A 20,932-nucleotide genomic window follows, 5' to 3' on the forward strand; every position below is an offset into this window, starting at 1 on the left:
CCCTTCGTAATACGCATTGAAAACAGATAAGAAAGTACCTACTTTCTCTCTGTAACTGCCAATTACGGTTAGCCCATCTGCCTACCTGACAGCTTTCTCAACCAGAACCACAAGGCATCATCACGCTAAATCTCTAACACCTTAGTTGTGCTCAGCAGACGACTATAAGCACTGATATTTTCCACACCCGGTGCCAAACTAGAACAAATTAACTTAAGCATTCTCCTAATACATACTCTTCGTTTGCATTATTCTCTCCTTACACAATAAAACCAGCCCTGCCATGACATTTCATGTTTGGGATCATTTTTAAGTGTTTTTATGTGTTGTTTACAGCGAAAGCTGCACCTTTTGCTGTAAACTGAGACATGTATAAGGGTAAGGGAAATAAAACATGTATATAGGTTAGAGAATTAGGGAGTCATTCGGTTTTCACACCCTGAACAACAGTACTCCATTTGAGGATCTTCAAAGTGCCATCGATTGCAGAGCGAAACAGCAAGGTCAGCGCTCCTGAGTAATTGGATAACCTGCACCTGCGCTCATGCATACACTACCAAACAGATTTTCCCGCTTAATTTCAGGCAAGCACTTTGACGTGCGTTCTATAACGCTTTAATGCGTACGTTAGGAAATACGCATGTTCCCAAAGCGATGAAGTACATACACAAGCAATGCATCTTACGATCAGTCGTACGGAGCTTGCTTTATCTGGCACGAATGACCCCGGTGATTTTCCCTCTTGCAGTGGCATTCACTGTCTATCACTCCTTTCCTGTGCGTTCCAATGTTTTATTACGGACCCTAGAATTCTGTTGGCAGTTTTCTTCCGTCCGTTTGTATATATTGCACTTGAGGAACACATGTGTGAGAATTTTCTCGGCTCACAACAAAAGGTGAAACCGAGGCCTTTAAAATAGCTGCGGCAATCGTGGAAACCAACGGCTGCAGATACTGATTGTGCTCACTACCATCATTTTGTGATTTACCAGTATAACGTACGTCTTCTTAATTTCTAGTTAAAGCTGAAACGTAGAGCCTTCAAAGCCTACGAGCGCGATGCTGTCATCAACTACCTCTGATTATCGGCGGTCACAGTGTGTGCGGTGTTTACCACGTACCTCACGGCCACTGTTGCACGACGCGCACCATGGCCGAAAGCTCTGTAGAGTATTATAATTCTATTGAGTTATCACGGTACTCCACCAAGACTGTGCTCAAAACAATAACAGGAAACCTAGATTATCACACTTCCTCATGCCAAAATCTGTGGAGAACGCGAGTGATTTACGTACCCAACTCGTTAAAAACCCCCCGTATTCAGTACTCTCACCGTTTTGCTTCGCGACAGCTACGGAAGTCAGTATAACTGAAGTTCTTTACGTTCAGTGGCTATCAATAAAGCAATAGTAGGGCCGACTAAAGTGTTTCTTCGTACAGCGCGGAATGTTGCTTCTGCTCTTGTTTTTACCGTCGTTCTGATGATTGAACCAGCAAGTACGTCATGGGTGGTTGGGTGACGCGTATGACAAGTAGTGATGGAAAACCCTTATTATTTGTACGGCTAAATAGTGGCCCACACTAAGGTCTTCCATGTCTGGACGTCAAGGCTTTGAGTCTCCGCTGCTTCACGGGCCTGCTGGACTGCCCAGTGTTGGTCGGCGAGCTTGGAGTTCAGCTGAGTAGCTTGCCTCTTTGCCGAAATAACACCGTGAATAATACGCTTCGCTTTAGCATCGCATTCCCAGAGCATGTGTGTTAGCATAGCTGCATCTATGTGACAGCCCTTACAGATGTTAGGACTATAGATCTCGGTGTACATTCGGTGACATAGCAGTGGATTAGGGCAGGTGTTCGTTTGCAGCTGTCGCCAAGTATCCTTGGGCTTTGCATAAATTGTCATGAGGGGGAAGATAGTATAAGCGGGCCAAGCAGAACGCCGTGGTCCATTTATTGTATCCAGTAAGTCGATCTTGGTCCGCAGGCTCTTGAACAAGTTAATCGCCTCCTGCACGGTCTGTTGCATTGTGGGTGGCGGAGTGCGCTACCTATTTAAGGTTGGCGAAGTGCAAGAATACTTCCCCAATATGAACGTAAATCCACATCAAGGTAGCCTGGGAAATCTGGCTGGCATGCACCACAACGCAAAGGGCTTCAGTCAAAATCGTACCCTAAGCAAAATCCGTGCTGCTGAGTGCAAGTCACTGAGCACAGTTTGAGTATCAGTGTCAGTTATGGCCAGTGCAATGACCATTTCTTCAGCTATCTCCTAATATCGGGTCTTGAAACTACCTGTGTGCATTGTCATTTTATCAGTATCAATCACGACGATAGCGAACCACCATCTGTCCGGATAGCACACGGCGTCAAAGAAACGGGTGTTCTTATTGTTGCAATATGCATTCGGTAAAAATGTAGTTCCAGATTTTCTGTGACCTGGGCTGTATTTCGGGTTCCTGTTTCTTGGAATGTAAGCAATGTGTAATTTTATAGTATTTGCTAAGGTATGTCAATCTTGTCACCATGCTTTCGGTGATATGTGTTTGACAACTCTTGTAATATAAGCCTTCCTGAGGTGGTGAGAGTAAGCCTTTCGGGGTGCAAGATTCGCTTTGCTTCCGCTATTTCAGCCAAACTTTTGTGAAATGTCAGTTGGAGTAACCTATCAGTGCTGGTAGATTCTAGTAGGCTGAGGGTGACTTCGTATGCCTGGCGAATAATGATAATAATTTTATTCTCTTCCCTTTTATACCAGCTGTGTATAGACCCTACGTATAAGATATGACGAATGACAGACCATATGACATACTCTGCGTACGACAAGCGAGAAAAATTTGTACCTCTTCTTCTGAGTGTTGAATGTGCAGAGACACTGAGTACTTAGCTCAATGAGCATTTCACCTGCGCTTATTGCTTATGGTAGCGCAGCGAACTGTGCAAGGGAGTACCAGAAACTACACTACCAGAAACTTCACCGACAGGTGGTGCATCGTGTCTGCAACACTTCAGAGTCAGACGTATCTACGCTGAACATTCCCTGGCGTCTGACCGACAGCAGCGATGCGAACCGCGCTTGTAGATGTGATTTCAGCGATTCGCGTGCTTTCGAGGTAATGTGCCGGGTATAAACTACCTTCGTGATAAAACTCGACAAAGAATAAGTTAAATTCACTACGTTGTGGGTGGTGGCTACCGACGCTGTTCTAACAACCATTGGGCTCCACTTTGAAAGCTAATTTCAAAAGCAGAGCGTTTTGTTTCTTAAAAATTGGCAAATCCCACGTACAGTGGAAATCGATAACTTGCAAATTACGAATGAGGAGGTTGACATGTTCCTTTAAAATCAACACAACGTTGCGGGGAAAATGGTAGAATGCAAAGTATACACAAGTAGGAATGTTTTGCGTACTCGGGTACTTATATAGGATGCAAGTATGTTGTTTATGGTTGCCTAACGACGGCACCGCTAAAAGTTCCAATGCCAGCACCAGCAGTGGTAGGCATGCAAATTATGCCGCACATGACTTTCATGCCATGATCATTATGTTTGCGCGGGGCATTTGTGTTCGTCATTCATTACCGTTACGTAATACCATATTTGGTATATGTGAAGCTAGCGAAGCGGCCCCGAGTGCACTATTAGTTTAGCGTGTGGTAATACTCCTACATAACACGCATATTATGATATGCGTTTCATGTTCGAACCAGTCATATAGTTTCATCATCAAAGTGAGCTCAAGCCAAAGGCTCCGACACGCGGTTTGAACGAGACTTTCAGGACTTTCTTCGGAGACAGTTGCAGTGCGTGCGACAGGTTGTGGTTTTCTAATGATTTTGTTGCGGTGTGCGGTATCAAGAAAAAAAAACAGCCTCGGTGTAAAACCATTGCTGTGCTTCAAGGTGAGCTTCTGACCGGCAGCGGTAAGTACAAGGTTTGCTCTAGCTGCTAGGATGCTGCAACCACGGGTAAGACTACTCATATACTCTCCAAGCCAATGGTGGATGATGCCAGACGGAGCGGTCACGTCTTCGACACATCCTGGGTCCCCATAAAACTTCGAGTTACCTTCCTGACCGTCGATCGCAAGACAAGGGTTGCCTGCAAGAGAAAGAGAGAAACTTTATTATTTATATATACACAGGGAGTAGGAGGGAGATGGCCTGGTGCGGGCCATTCCTCACAAACACTAGTTCATTGACAGCCAACGTGACTCGAGCATGGTTGACCGGGGCCTTCTGGCTACCCAGATCGGAATAGCTGAGCAGGGCTGCTTCCCAGTTCTCCCGGTGGGGGTTTGGTTTTGGGGTGAGGTGCAGAGTCGACTGGCATGCCCACACCATGTGCAAGATTACAGAGGACTTCTCAGCAAAGTGCGGGCATTTTCCTGTACACGCAGAATCAAGATATTTCAAAACTGCCGCGCACAGCAGTGTTTTGGTGTAAAGGTGGACAAATAAGCGTTCCTCTGCCTTCGTAAGGACCCTGCAGAGTTTATAATACATAGCGTGGCCGAATCAATAGAATTCACTTTTTCTCAAAATGTTAAGGCCGCATCAGGTGCGGGATCCATTCCGGAAAGGTCTGGAGGTGTTACCCGAAGAGTGCGTGCGCGGGCAGCCACGTAGAGGGCTCGACTGGTTACAAATGCATGCCAGCCGCAAAGAATCTTTGCGACGTAGCCCCCGCGCTTGTTGGAAATCTGGCGGACCATACGGCCCACCTGGTCTCCCACCTTACACAGTTTTGTCAATGTTGTATCGACTCGGCGATGTTTATAAATAAACATGATTGATATGTGGGGCTTAACGTCCCAAAACCACTATATGATTATGAGAGACGCCGTAGTGGAGGGCTCCGGAAATTTAGACCACCTGGGGTTCTTTAACGTTCACCCAAATCTGAGCACACGGGCCTACAACATTTCTGCCTCCATCGGAAATGCAGCCGCCAAAGCCGGGATTCGAACCCGCGCCCTGCGGGTCAGCAGCCGAGTACCTTAGCCACTAGACCACCGCGGCGGGGCGTTTATGAATAAACAGACCCAGTACTCTGATCTCATCGTGTTATGGGATGGGTCTGCTTCGTAAGGACAATTCAATTTGGTAGTGCAATTTGTTTATGGGCATTCTTGCACAAACTCCAATTTGGCCAGGGAGCACCGGAGGCTGCAGCGGTGGGTGTAGCCGTCCGTGATCTCCGCCGGTTGCTTCAGGTTGGCTTATATGTCTGCTACTGAGCCATGTGTAGCCCATATGGTAATATCGTCAAGATACAGCGCGTGCTGTATGCTTTCAACATTATCCAGCTGAGCTGGCAAATTCATCAGAGCGACAATATACAATAGGGGTGAGAGGACCACACTTGTGGGGTGCCTCTCATACATAATTGGTAGGGGCCGTGTTTTTCATCTCGTATTCGGATGTATGACTGTCGGTCAGAGAGAAATTTTCGAATGTATTCAGGCATATTGTGTCCACAGTAGGTCTGGGAAAGGTACTTCAGTACCATGTCATGTGTGACTTTGTCAAAAGCTCCCTTCGAATCAAGGGCGAGTATAGTCTTGTCATTAAAAGGGTATTCGACAGGATTTAAAATTTCGTGGTCTGATTGAACCAGCACATCCTGCCCGAACCGGTGCAAGTGGAACACGAACATTGTGTCTGCAAATGTGTGTTGGTTGTTCAAAAACTCCGACAAGCGATCTCGCACCATAGTCTCCATCAGCTTTCCCGCACAAGACGTGAGACAGATTGGGCGAAAGTTGTGTGCGTTTATGGCTTTGCCAGCTTTCAGAATGAAAGTGATGAGGACGGTCTTCCATTCAATTGGAAGGGATGTGCTACCAAGCCATATTGAGTTTATGTGCCCGAGGAGTGCGTCGTAGGCCAGATCGAGAAGGTTGGAAAGTAATTTCACTGTTGTTTTGTCTCTCCCCAGCGCCGTTCTTCGCTTCACTTTAGTTGGGGCCACCTTCTGGTCATGAAGCTGAAACGGTTGATCCAGCTCCGCGTTCTCGGAACCTGCATAAAAGTATGCTGGCCTTTGGGTGTCATGTCGCACACATAGGTAGGGATCGTGTAGTTTGCGTGCTCATTTGGAAGTGTCTCCGTCGAAGACATGGATTGCCCGTTGGAGATGTTTTTGTGTCTCGGCTCTGGTTTGGGTCAGATAAATCAAGGCACAAAACAGACGCCAAGTGTTCCGGCTGGACAATTGTATAGCAGCCGTGTTGCATCGGTCTACCCAATTCGAGTCGGCGAGCTGGGCGGCGTACTCTGCCGCTCGTTTGGTGAGCTCGGCAATGCGAATTTTGAGTTTCCTATTGTGTTTTTGGTGGTGCCTTCTGCGGACGATGCTGGGCCGCGCTCCCAGAGGTGAAGAAGGTGATTTTTCACCCCCGGTGTAACCTCCGAGAGTTGAACTTGAGTTTTCGTCGAACGAAGGTGCATGGCCAATTCTCGTGATCATCCATGGTAACCTGTTCCACTAATCAGTGCCGAATTAGAGTAAGTTTTCAAAAATTTTGTCTAGTTGGGTATGCGGGCTTGGACATAGGGTCTTGCCATTGGTTTGATTGTGACGGCCGTGTTGAGTATGCAGTGGTCACTGCCGAGCGTTTCCTCTGTGTTGGCCCAGTCTGCATGTCTAATGTTTTCGGTGAAGGGAAAGTCTGGACACGTGTGCCGAGTCATGGAGTTACCTACCTGCCTTGGATGTGCAGGGTCAATGTGAAGATTGAGGCCCAGCGTGAACACAAGTTCCGCTAGCTTGCGCCCATGATTCTCATCACGCACATGTCCCCATAGTATGCTGTGAGCGTTGACATCATCCACTATTACCAGGGGATCCGTGCCAGCAGCCTTCAGGGCGCGACGGATGGGTGCTGCGAACGTTACAGTTTTAAGTCTGGGGAAACAATATATTTTAGGTACGTGTAGTGGCGCATCTTGTTTTTTGAGCGGAAGAAATTTCACCATCACGTAGGAATACACAGTTTGAAGTTCGAAGTGCAAAAGTTTAGCTGTATAATTTTTATGCACACAGACGCAGGAAGAAGGGTCCCGCTGGAAAGTGATGTAATTTGTTAGGGTGGCGCCACTCCCTGGCTCCTGAAGGGCAACCAACACCGGAAGTTAGTCAAGAGTTCCCGTTCATGCGGGACCGAAAGCTTCGACAATTCCACTGAATAATGTTGATGGGGACGGCCGAATTGATTTTCGGGAAGCGCCAGGCCTTAGGGCTGCTCGTCATGGTGAGTTAGTCTGATGTGAGATTGTTGTGGCGCTGCTCCGGAGCCAGCATTCGCAGTGAGACAAGGGTCCTCAACACGGGATAGCGAGCAACTGTCATCGTCATCTATCTCTATGGTGTGTCTAGAAGTTTTGACTGCGCGGCCAGAAACGTCCTTGTAGGGACCGCCATTTCAACACGAGGGGCTTGAGGAATGCGAAATTGACTGGGCCATCATCGCGGGGATTGTCTCCTGCCATTTGGACATGGCAGTGATGAATACTGATATTTGGTTTTCCATGGTGGCGAATCAGGCGTCTATGGCTCGGATACGGGCCTCGAAACGTGCCTAGAATGCAGCGTCCACGCTTTTTGCCACCTCTGCCACCACGAGCTCACTTCCCATTACCTCAGCCGCAGGGCAGGAGGGGGAAAAGAAAACTGGTTGATTTTAGATTCTAACTGCATAATTTTCTTTAGTAGCATCTCGTTATGGGCCCTGGGCGCTACTATTTTATTTCTCAGCACCGATGGGAGGGGAGTGGGAAGGGAGGTAGCCCGAGAGGCAGCCCCACCCGGACCTCTCACCTGTTGCCCATTTTTAATTGCGTTGACTCAAGCCTCGGTCTTGCCTTCCGCCTCCGTCGCTTGTTTCTCAGGGTCATCGTGTTGATGAGGCTCCGTCAACGGACGCATTACAGCACCCCCAGAAGGTGGTACTGGCTTGAGAGTTTTCGAGTTGTCCCGTTGAGGCTGGTCGCTGGGTAAACCATGATGGGGGCTCCACTTCTTGGGTGCCGGTTTGTTTTTGCTGCTTTTTGGGGAGGTCATCTTCGGTATTCAGAATCGCCACACATTCGTGAAAGCTAGTTGCATGGGCGCCACCACACACGGAACACCGGGGAACACAGTCAGTAGCGTGGCGTGAAGCCCGCAGAGTCCACATAAGTTCGGCTGCAGATTTGAGCATACATCCGTGCGATGCCTGCCGACTCCACACTGGCTGCAGGCCGGGATAGTTTTGTAGTAGTTTTGCATGGAGACAACCATATTGTCAAAGTGCACGTAACGAGGCTTCATCTTACCCGCGAAGGTGAAGCGTGCCTTGCTGGATGTCCTGAATTTTTGAATTTCTAGGATGGTGCCAGCACGCCAGCTAACTCGGTGGAGCTTCCGTGTTGTCTGTGTTGCAAACCACGATCAGTTTGTGGCAGATGTTGCTGTCGCCTTGTCTTAGGCAACCCTGGAGCAGGACTGACCCTTTCTCCAAATTCACTGCAAAGTCTCCGATGAGCAGGTCCACCGCCTCGATATCCGGGGTACGCACGACAATGATGTTTTGGTCTCGCGATGGCAGCCCGGAAATTCCGCGGGCCCACTCCGGCCCGGGGTATGCCGAGATGGTGGTGCCGTAGTTGGTTGCCGTGAACGCATCGAGAAGAGAAACGCGTTCTCTGGGTTTGGTTACTATAACTTAGTCTTCGGGAGCATGTTTCAGCATTGGACGCGGCTTCCACTTCGTGGATGTCTAGCCCTTGCGTCCCGTAGCGCGTCGCAGGAGTGTTTGTGTTGTCAATCGACGAGCCGGCGGCTGGAGTGGCATCAGACACTGTCGTCTTGGTTTTGTTCTGAGAGCGGCGTTCCACCGCTTGAATCAAAGCTTGGCCGCAAATTTTCGGAGAAACCATCGAACGTGGGCCACTGTTGGTGAAGACTCAGGTCCACGCCATAGCCTTGGGGTCATATCCACGTAGTTGGAGCGGAGAATCAGCCTTGTTTCAGCCAAACGGCTTTTTCCACCGGGCAGAGCGCCTGCATCGGGCAGAGCGCCTGCGCCTCCGTGGTCGGTAGACAAAGGGCTGTACACTTGAAAGAAAATGACCCACCTGGACAAAGTGGGTATCCAGTTGTGCCGCTTGGTGTTCAGAATTGCACAATGCCACTTTTGTCCCGGTATAATGATTCGGACCGCGGCCCCCGCAAAAAACTGGCGGAGCTTGTACACAGCACATTTGTTCATGTCGCGTGATTTCAGCACCCTCTTGCCTGCAAGAAAATGCAGTTTTCTCTCGTTCAGACCAGTGTCATTATGATCCACAAGTTCCAAGGAAAAACGTACTCTTCAATTGTCTACAAATATATTAAAACACACCACCAGAAATTGGCGCACGTCGCACTCAGTCAATGTACCAATATAAGTAACCAATGGCTTACTAATACCTACTAATGCTAAAGGAGAGAAATGATTTTACCACAGAAACAAAAATGAGGACACCGCGATGAAGAACAAGTTTCGACACCTCATCAAACATCGCTTAATCACCTTGACGCCGAGGTACCTGTGATCCCTGTGAGAACACGTTCACTGCTCCTACGAGTTTACCATTCACCTCCTCAACAATCGTTCTCTCAATGCACATGTGGACGAGATGAAATGAAACCCCGTACTAACTGCAGTAGACGTGCTGTGGTTCACTGATACTTGGGACGCTGAACGACTGTTCATCAAAGGATACCTTCTTGTCGTGTGTAGAGAAAAATCGGATTGTCATGCATGTGGTGTCGCTATCATGGTGAGGCGAACGAAAACGATGAAAGATCCCAACCAACGACCTACCACTAAAAACTACAACGGGGAATATGCAGCCGTCAAAATATTTGGCTCTGGAATTTTCATCGTGATCATGTACATCGTACCCAACCTGCCCACCGGGAACATCTAGTCATTCGTAGACGCTGCGTTAGAGAAATCTAGCAAGTGCAAGGATGAGCCAATCATGCTCGTTGGGGACTTTCACATGGACATCAGTGACAGTACGTGCTTACGGAACACAAGGCTTCGAGATATGCACTCAGATGTATATTCTTTGACAGCATAAAACCTACCACTATCCGAGGAATATGCACAGACCAGGTATTTGCAATCGTCTGCTTCAACCCGTGCAGGGACCACTCTCCCTTCTTTTCACGGACCATAAAGCCGTCATAATGAATGGTCACGAAACCCTTCCTTGTCTAAGAAGAAAATAAGTTTTGATTTGTGCATATAAACATTGTTTTTCTTTACTTAGTGACAGGGCGAACTACGAAGATAAATTATTACTTTCGAGGTTCGCACACACGTCAGCAATCAGGCAGTGGATATGCGGTCAAGTTTTTTTTCCCGCTGACCACCCTAAAACAAACTTCTGGTCAGAACATAGAAGCGCGCCACCCCTAGGCCGTTCGTTATGCGGCATTTGACTGAGAGTGTAATGGAAAAAAGTAAAGACGACTGGGAGAGTTTAAATAAAATGACGACAACAAAGCGCTTAAGTTTGAACTTTGTTATTTTTATCATTAATGTATTTTGTAGTTTTATCTGATATTACAGTTTTGTCTTTATGGCCTGCTGTTCCCCTGGTTTGATTATTTTTCACGCAACCTGTTCATAGGTATTATGGGTTATAACAATAACTTCCATGACAGCTGAGTATATATATAATTGGGTTCGACTGAACGCACGATCAGATGAATGGTGGCATCGCCACCAGCGTGGCTTTGTTGGTAAAGCACAAGGTGCGTTATTTGAAGACGAAGGTGTTTCACCTTGCCAACGGGAAGTTATTATTTCGTGCACGTTTTCGTTTCTTTTCACTTTCAATACATTTACTGCTAATAGCATATCTTGTACTTTCCGTGGTAATATTTTGTGGCAGTTTCCACTCAGCAATGTCGGCATTCAGGGTTCAAGATCGTGGACGATACTTTTACGGCTGCAGCTAATAACCACCGTGACAATCAATTTCTGATACAATTACTACACACGCTGTGCGCAGTGTTAGACAATAATACTCATCTTCTTACTGCAAAGGTCTTTTCCGCAATTTTGGTGTCATAAACATGAATCTTGTGTTTATTCCTAGATACCTTTGCGTGTTCTTCTACACCCTTTTACGTACTGGCAAAGTAATACAAGACAGCACTTCTCTTACAGTTTTACAGCACTAATTCAAGAATAACGACAGTTTATTCGGTATTACAAAAAGATGAGTGCATGGTTGATCTAGTGAATGAAAGCAGCGTGTGGTCCATTAAATTTCAAAGAACCTTTAATTCGACTGTCAAGAAGTAAGTGTCCATTAAAAAGTGCTCTCAAGTCGTTCATACTAACAGTGCAACTTTTACACAGAGAAAGTCTCCAACTAGTAGGAACGGTCATCACTTCAAAATACTACAATCGAGATTATCCATACAGTGCAATGGTGGTTCACGATGAAGTTGGTAACGTATAGACTTACCATTATGGGATTTTCTATTTTGTGCTGATATTTGAAAATTGTTGTCTACTTGTCAGCATTAGTGAAGTGTTGCCCTCATCGGTAAGTTTTCCATATAAACTTCACTTTCCTAAGTGGTGCTGTCAAAGCGCTACAATCTTTCTGGTCTCTTTTATAATGTTCATATAGTAACGCACAAAACTTTCAAGTCCGAATGCACTTTATAAGCGACCTTAAATCCGCCGTCCACGGTGCGCCTCCTCCCTCCCCTAGCTGCAATAGTTGCAATTATTACGACGTAAATAAAGTATACGAGCGCAGCCATGTTTTACAAGGAAGGAGTCATGTCAGGTAAAAAACGTATTAAACTCCCGAACTTCGCTATTATGATTGAGCAATCCATTACAGTATCATGTAAAAACGGCATGCAGGCATGCAACCTATATTGTTCACATTAATGCATAGTTTGGAATGGTGGCAAAAAATGGTAATTTCAATGCATTTTTTTCTTGCATAAATTTCTGATTATTCGAAGGTGCTTACGGCTATATTCTTCCTTCATTTACAAGATATTAGTAAATCTTGTTTACACCCATCTGCGATTGCTCTCAGTGACTATTTATCATATTAGCAAGCGTAGTTCGATGTTTATGGGAGTATCTTCACAAAAAAAAAAACTGATTTGAATGCAACCCGCAGGCATTATAATGCCTAAATTCAAGATTGAAGTTGTAATAATTTATTGCAAGAATTCATCACGCGTTTCCTTTCACTACGTATAACTTCGTTGGCTGTGCAGATAGTAAAATCATTGAGAATTTTATGAGTGCACTAGTGAACAATTTATGTTGCGTAGTATTTAGAAGTGTCAAAAAACTCACGTCATACACGCTTGACGGGCATACGTAAAAGGGGTGCAACAGACTGACGCATCATACACAATTATTGGACCATACAATATTATGCTGAAGCTTATGGCAACTTTAACTTAGGCTGCCTAATTCACAACAGTTTTATTTTTTGGGATTGGGCTATTACTTCGTTGAGGTTGGTAATGCGCACGTGCCTCTACAGGATTGGCTTGAACATAACTTTGCGAATACAATTAGTATGACAATTTTGCGAATAAGGGCTTGCATAATGCCTAAGCCAACTCTACAATATGTAAACAGCCCTCCGCGGTACAGCCTCGTAATGATTAAATGTGTTTGCGAACAAGTCTTTTCAATACGAACATTGTGGTGCATTTGCTTATAAAGTCTGTATGCCGGTACACGCCGATCAAAATGTGCAAATAAACAATCGCCTAAAGAGAGTGATGGACACACGGACCTTAGCATTTGCTTCAATGTGGCGAGATATTTTCGGCCATGCGAGATTATTATGAGTGTATTATTAACTTTTTTGTATCAATAATAATATTATTATGAATAATGTTATTATTGTTGTTTTTGTTGTTGCTGTTGTTGTAGTCGTTGTTGTTGTTGTTGTTGTTGTTGTTATTGTATCTCGCAAAACATCCGAAGTGTCAATTTTCTAGTCTGTCAATACTGTTTCGATATGTAAGGTTAATGAGATCAGTAATTGTGGTGTTCTTTTTGATAGCATGTTAATTTTTTTCTACTCGCATCAAGTGTGCTGCCATTCAAGGCTTTCGTTCTCTCTATGGTAGGAGAATATCTATCGATAACTTAGTTTTTCAATAGCCTTCTACAAATTGTACACCGCAATATTATTTCTGCCCCGCCGGGGTGGTCTAGTGGCTAAGGTACTCGGCTGCTGACCCGCAGGCCGCGGGTTCGAATCCCGGCTGCGGCGGCTGCATTTCCGATGGAGGCGGAAATGGTGTAGGCCCGTGTGCTCAGATTTGGGTGCACGTTAAAGAACCCCAGGTGGTCGAAATTTCCGGAGCCCTCCACTACAGCGTCTCTCATAATCATATGGTGGTTTTGAGACGTTCAACCCCCCATATCAATCAATATTATTCCTCAACTAGAGTGCAAGTGCGTATCTGATCTGGAATAGCCTTGCTAAGTCCAGCAGTAACGTCACTTAGTGAGTCCGACAAAAATTCGTAAGCATTTACACCCATCGTTTTACCAGACTTTTTTCGACACTGCAAGAATATTGTCTTTGGCATCACTTGACGGCCAAACGAATCGCGCTTAGCTGTTTTCTCTTTACAAGCTAATGCAGCGTAAGATATTCTGCTCTTCCCGCTTTTATAATTTTTAAACTCCGCGTAAGCTATCCAGAGAGAATAAACCGTCGCGTGTACCTACCAGCTTCTTCCAACACTCTATTCTTTCCCGAATACCGAGTCCATCTAACGTCAAATTTCTTGATTCGTTATGTTCTTTACAGTTCACAGTTATTTTTCTATCAGTGAGGTTGACCCTGTTCTAATGTATATTTGCACATGTATAATTTCTTCCCTTTTCATTTTTTCAGCAAGCCTTGCGCACAGTTGTGTATATTCCGCAGAATCTTTCATTCTGATTCCATGAATATCTTTTGTTTTATTAAATTGTTTTCATTGTGCACTGATTTTTTTTGTCTGCTTGTCTTTTTTCATTGATTTGATTTTTTGTAGACAGTCTGTAATGTATTGCTATTATCGGTTGGATTCTGCGTGCGCTAACACAAAATACCTTAGGATTGTTCCTGGATATGTTAAATAAATGATTGATTGATGATTGGCTCATTGAATATAAATATAATATTATTATAAATGCTTGAGGAATAAGCTGAAAATTGTGCAGAAGCGCATCTTGATAGCCAGCGTACACGAAGCAGTGACTGAAGCTTCAACGAATGCCTAGATGAAAGGTTTTGAACATGCAGCTTTCTGAGGCCTGGGGGGGGGAGTGAGCTAAGTTGCCCCAAAATACTCGCCTGACCACACTGCGGCAGTTTGCAAGTTTGCAACGGGTTCGTAGGGCGGAGAATGTAGAAGGGTGCCAGTGAGAGAGGTGGAAACTTCGGGTAATGGTTTTTGCCTACAGCAGACAGTCGAAAAAGCAGACAAGAAAGCGCCATGGCCCATTTCCAGCAATGATGAAGAAAATAGTTTGCGCAAAACTTCAGTTTTGAAGTAATATTATTGTGTCACTAATTGTGAGCAAATTAAACTTCGTTCGCCAATGAGATAAGGAAAATTTAGTTCCAGTGAAAAGCACGTAAAACATTGATCTCAAGGGTAATGTAGATTAGACTGTCAAACCTGCACTCTATTCATTCGCGCCCTTGTTGCTTCTTTGTTCGTCGGAGTCATGGGTGCGATGCAAATCTTTTTGTCCCTTTCATTTCTATTGCTTTCATATCCTGTTCAACTACTCCTGCAATTTTCAAACGATAAATACGCAGCTCTATGGAATCTACTTCGCTATACGTTCGTGGTGCAACTGTGGATGGACGTGGAAGTGTTTTTATGGGCGTGCGCGTGTGTAGGCCACATATTGTCGATCGTACTCTTCTCATGCGAAAAAAAAATTGGACACCCTTGATTGCGGGCAAGTTTTTCTCCAGACTTATCGTAAAACAGTACAAATGGACGTGATGGCCTTAAGGTGGATTAAGTTATTTTATTTTATTTTTATTTATTATTGATACTGTAAGCCTTAACAGGCTCATACAGGAGTGGGAAGAAATTATACAGATTGTCATCTTCACATGACACCACAGAAAAAAAATAGTAAAGAAAAAAATGAACACGGAAAAAAATAAGAATGAACAGTACAGACTACTCTAAACAATTACAAATTACAACTGTACATCTAGTCGAAGAACCAAGAAATAAAACAGAATAAAAACACCACAGGCTAACAGGGAAGAGTGCATATTAGACACAGATCTGAGAATTGAAACATCGAGTGGCATACAAATCAAAACGTACATTCAATGAAAAGTTGCGCCATTGTTCTACAACGTTGCAACTTACTGATCCAAAAACTTTTCAAGATTGGTAGTGAATGATTCGAGAGATTCTGAGGACACTATATCACGTGGCAGGTTATTCCATATTTCTATTACTGACGGAAAGTAGGAATACTTAAATGAATTGCAACGGGAGATGAAAGGCCTGATACTCTTGTCGTGGTTTGTTCTCGCGGAGTGCTGATATGGTGGTTTCAAGTACTCGTGTTTGTTGATGTTAATGTTGTCATGATAAAGCAGATAAAGAAATTTTAATGCAGCTATGCGTCGCCGGATCGCCAGTGTTTGAATGCTTGCCCTATTGCGGAGCGCGGTTATGTTGACATCTCGAGAATACTGGGAATACACAAATCGGAGCGCTTTATTTTGTATTCCCTCCAGCGGGTTAAGAAGGTAAGCTTTTCTGTGGATTCCAGATTACACTGTCGTATTCGAGGATTGGTCGTACAAGGCTTTTATAACTTGTTAGTCTAACTTTGGAAGGGGCTAGAGCGAGTTTCCTGCGAAGATATCCCAGCTGTCTGTACGCTTTTGTGCACGTCTGGTTAGTGTGAACATCCCATTTTAATGTGTTTGTGATGGTAACGCACAAATATTTCACCGAAGCGGCCTCTGCTACGTGTAGTCCATTTAAATGATACGCAAATTTTAAGGGTGCTCTCTTTTTGGTTATATGCATATACGAGGTTTTGCCTACGTTTATTTCCATTCCCCATTCTTGACACCATCTTAAAATGTTAGTTAGGGAGGTATTAAGCCGTAACTGATCGTCGATCGTTCGTACTGTGGTATAAATGACACAGTCGTCAGCAAACAGTCTAACTGTGACGTCAGGTTTAAAATGACAATGAATGTCATTAACGAAAATTGGGAAAAGAATCGGGCCTAGCACAGACCCTTGTGTGACCCCCGAGTAAACGTGTAATTTTTCAGATTCAGCGTCGTTTACTTTAACGTGCTGACTGCGGTTTGAGAGGTAGGCGGCTATCCAGTGTACTATATTGGTTTCAATCCCGATAATCTTCAGCTTGTCAATTAGTTTTTGATGGGGCACCTTATCAAATGCTTTGGAGAAATCTATGAATATTGCGTCACATTGAAGTGTTGAGTTAATTACGGTAGCAAAGTCATGTGCTATTTCGAGAAGTTGGGTTATGGTAGAGAGCCCTTTTCGAAAACCGTGTTGTTTGGAGTAAAGTAGGTTGTTATCTTCTAAGTAATGGGTGATTGCCTTGTTGACTATATGCTCCATTAGCTTGCAACAAGAACTAGTCAGTGAAATCGGCCTGTAATTGGTCACAAGTAATTTGTTACCCCCTTTATGAATAGGAAGGACCCTGGCACGAAGCCAGTCCGTCGGCAGTGTGGCTGTTTGAAGCGATGATACGAAAATTGCATGTAGAAAGGGAGTTATTTGTTCTGCGTAGCGCCGTAGAAAGGCATTCGAAAGATCGTCAGGGCCTGAACGTTTCTTGACGTCAATCTGCAGCAACAAGTTAAGTATTACATCATGAGTTATCACTAGTTCCGACATTGATAACGCAGAATGTAGCACAGTTTTGTTCTGAGCAGATGCAGAAGTGCGTGTAAAAACCGACTGAAAGTATCTGTTGAACGTGTTGGCAATAGTGAGAGCTTCATCCGTAATAGTCACGTTGGTATCGATTTGAGTGACGTGGTCCGCGGGCTTGGATAGATAGCGCCAAAACTTTTGTGGATGCTGTGTCGTAAAACTTGTTAATGTCGTTGAAAAGAAAACGTCTCTTGCGTTCCTAATTGATGCCTTTAGCTCATCTGAAAGTCGGCGGATATCGTCAGGATTACGTTTCTTCTTTCGCATTCTTTGCAGCCTTCTTTTCAGGTGGATCACACCCCGCGTAATCCACGGGTTTCTGCTTTTTGTACGTTTGAGTCGCGTGGGTACGAATGTTTCCTCACAATATTTTATTATATCTTTTAGTTTGAGCCACAGATTATTCACTGTATGGTGATTTCCAATGAAAAACGTTTCTAACGCTACTTCGAGGTAGTCAATAATGCTGACATCATCAGCTCTATTGTAGTTTTTAAGAGCTACGCGTGATTTAGGAACTGGTACGCTGTGACCGATAGTGATTGTTAGAAGAACAAGTTTGTGATCAGATATGCCCTCTTCTAGTGTGACATCAGCTGTTAGATGGTTAGAGATAAATGCAAGGTCTAGTATTGAAAGCGTATGCCCCTGAATGCGCGTTGGTTCTGTGACAAGCTGCGATAATGAAAAACTAAATGCTATGTTCAAAAGCAGCTCAGAACTAGAAACATCTATACTACCAGCTGTCAGTGTATTCCAGTCAATAGTGGGCAAATTAAAATCCCCGGCAAGAATTGACTTAGTACGGTCTTTCAACTTGCCATGAAGGAAGTCGTGAATTTTTATGATGTATTCGTCAGACGCGTTTGGCTTCCTATAAATACCACCAATCAGCACGGGTGATTCATGGGCATATACAGAGCACCACACACTTTCATAGTCTGGAATGCCTTGCTCTTTACGAAACGATGAACCCTTACGCACTGCGATAGCGACTCCACCGCCGCGACTATCACGGTCGGTGCGTATAAGAGAATAGGAGGGAGGAACTTTTTCTGAACATGAATATCGCCGTGTAGCCATGTTTCGGTTATGCACACAACGTCAGGAGAGTGAATGAGCAATATATCTTCTAGTTTTGCAACTTTATTCACAATACTCCTTGCATTAAAACTTATTAACGACAGTGAATTCACAACCAGTACTCGTCATGCGTTGTGGTCCTTGGACTTCCCAGCGCCGCCGTGACGCACACTGTTCAAAGGCAGTCTGCATTTTTGTTCATCATTCCGTAGGTACAGTTGATCGTTCAACTGGTTATGTGTATTAACATGCTGCGTGAAAGACAAGTCTCGGATAAATCTGACAGCAAGTTCATCATTTCCATTACCTTCACCTGTTGTTCGTAAATGTTAGGATAACTCAGAAAACATAGCGTATCGAAAGCTTCGTGAGTAAATAACTCCACAGTAATCCTGGTTATGTGACTACGCTGTTTTTAAAGGATACGACAACACCCTCTTTTCTCTATTTCTTCGAGCCAGGCCTGTACTTAATCAAAAACTATACACCAACAAAATACCGAATTCGTGCTAATATGCTTTTTATAAAGACATAGTGTAAATATATTTGTTTTGCACTTTTTCTCGTTTCAAGACTTGAGGCATTACGAAAGACAAATTTCTACTTGCGTAATTACAAATAACAAAACTGTTGTATATCTCCATCTCCAAAGATGTCATGAGATTTATAAGCACCCGTTTTAATTTGTCTTTCTTCGCCTACTTTTCCTTTGCTTGCGTGACACGTGACTCACCAGCTTTGTTGATGAGATACGCCTCTTTCGTTTCTCTTGCCACCTTGTCCCTGAATCTGGATTTAACTACTGTATCATGAAACAAGAGCGTGCAGTCGCGCTCTCTACAATGCGATGATAGGTTAGAGGATGGTTTCTTCTTCAGAGAGCTTTGTGATCTATATTTCATTATTAAATCCAAAATATCCCTTTCCATACGACAACAGAGTGACCTACACCGCAGGATGTCCGCACAGCGAAAAAAATGATTACTTGTCTGCTCTTCATATCATTTTCTTCCACCTCACCTGTTCTAGTAACCGCATATATATGTCTGTTTTCTCTAAGGAAGTTGCAGATGATACTGCGCTTTGTTCAGGTGTCCCTTTGTACTACATTTTTTTTGCGAAACTCAGTTAAGATGAATTACCAACTCGCCCAGCAGACCGTGTTTCTCAACATTATGTATTTAAATATTTTAGAACTTGCTATCTACCCACTACACAGTCTTGAGGGAATACGCAGAGTAATGTGTGTGCCTTCTGTAATGGTTGGCTGTCTTTAAATTGCGAAGTCGCATCGGTAATAACGTGTAGTGTTGAATGGCGGTAATGTACTCTTGTATCATGAAATATTGCTGTGATATTACAAGTTGTGCCGTGAAAGCTGTCTATTTATTTATTATTTATTTGATTTGCATGCACAGATACACAAGGACACAGAGGAAAGAGGGAGAGAGCAAGCTGGCAACTGCCACCGGGAGGGGCACAACGCCTGCTTACTTTTTCGGGGGAGGGAAGAAACAGAGGAAACAAAGATTAGATGAGATAAAGGGGAAGAAGATGAGGAAGAAAGAAAAAAATGACGTAGACTTTGACGTGTATGAGTAAAAAAATCATTGAAAAGTAATAAAATATAGAAAAAATAATAAAAAAGAAAAAAAAACAATAATAAAAAACCGTCTATAAACAGGTGGCGAGGTCCATTTGGTTCATAAATGTAAGAAGAGCTCGGTGGGCCTGTTCGCGTTGGGAAGCACTACCACTCTGAAAAAGGTAGTCGTCTAGGGTCGCGCCTTGAGTCCTAGAAATTTATATTTCTTAATCAGCAAAGACCGTTGCGTATAAAATGAGCGAAAGTGCAATACGAGATGCTCAAGTGTTTCGCAGGAGCCACAAGCTGCGCACAACGGGCTGTCCACAAGCCCTTGACGGTGTAATCGTTCACGCACCAGAACAGAGCCGACTCTTAGTTTGTACAACAGCGCTCGAGAACTACGAGGCAAGCCACGGCCACGAACACGGGGAGGGAACGATCCATTCGCCACACGCTGGTCTGCTTGCTGTTTTAGGAGGTGTCGGCGTATAAGCAGACGAGCGTTGTCCATCGTAAATAAAATCCCCGGACAGTCACAGTAATCGTGGTTGCATGACGAAGCAAGGCGATTCGCTTCTTCATTGCCCCCGATACCCACGTGCGAAGGTACCCACTGTGCAGCTAGGCATACCCTACGTGACAGAATATTGTTAAAGGATTCTATGATGCTGCTCAGAATAGGGCAGTCAGTCTTCTTGCTGGTGAGTCTGCCATGGGCACCACGACAGTCGGTGAGAATGACAACCTTCGATGCTGGTAACCCTTTTTGTACGTACTTAAGGGTGACATCAATCGCTGCTGGCTCGGCTGTCACCGACGATAAGGGGTGTGATATTTCAAACAACTGCCTGATATCGGTTGAAGGGCAAAAGAAAGCTGCAGATGCGTTCAGGTCATCGCTGCGTACAGAAGCGTCCTTAAATACTTTTACATAGTGTTCAATGTTGTCTAATGGGCTAATTGGTATAGTTCCAAAACAGGTTGGTTACACTTTTTTTGCGTATTCTTGGAATGGACAGATGGGTAGAGAAGTTACATGGCCTGTGCTCTGTCGATGTTGGCAACTGAATAGTTTCGCCGGAATCGCCAGTAATGTCATTGAACAAAGCCGTCATTTTACTCGTTCGAGAAAGTGGGCGCTGTAACAGCCTGTTAAGGAGTGTCTTGCCATGTGGGGCTCTGTTCAGACGCTCAATATGATGTAGCGCTCTCTGGTCAGCTTGCAGCTTTAGCTGTGACTGAGGTGCTTCAGTCAGTAGTAG

The 20,932-nt window shown here is 44.5% G+C and overlaps 1 protein-coding gene across 2 annotated transcripts in view; it reads left to right on the forward strand.

Moving 5' to 3' along the window:
• LOC142787014 (uncharacterized) overlaps window positions 1-20,932 on the forward strand; it is a 267,751-nt gene that overhangs the window by 201,138 nt on the left and 45,681 nt on the right. Inside the window, exons 4-5 of one of the 2 annotated variants that reach the window (XM_075884631.1) lie at window positions 11,208-11,341; window positions 11,403-11,496. The exons of the other annotated variant lie outside the window; for it this stretch is intronic. Coding sequence (XP_075740746.1) covers window positions 11,208-11,221 — 14 coding nt within the window. The 3' untranslated portion in view covers window positions 11,222-11,341; window positions 11,403-11,496. Of the gene's footprint in view, window positions 1-11,207; window positions 11,342-11,402; window positions 11,497-20,932 lie in introns of those variants that run through there. 2 annotated transcript variants of the gene reach the window in all.

This window comes from Rhipicephalus microplus, unplaced genomic scaffold, assembly GCF_043290135.1.
Source record: "Rhipicephalus microplus isolate Deutch F79 unplaced genomic scaffold, USDA_Rmic scaffold_42, whole genome shotgun sequence".
Taxonomy (NCBI): Eukaryota; Metazoa; Arthropoda; class Arachnida; order Ixodida; family Ixodidae; genus Rhipicephalus; species Rhipicephalus microplus.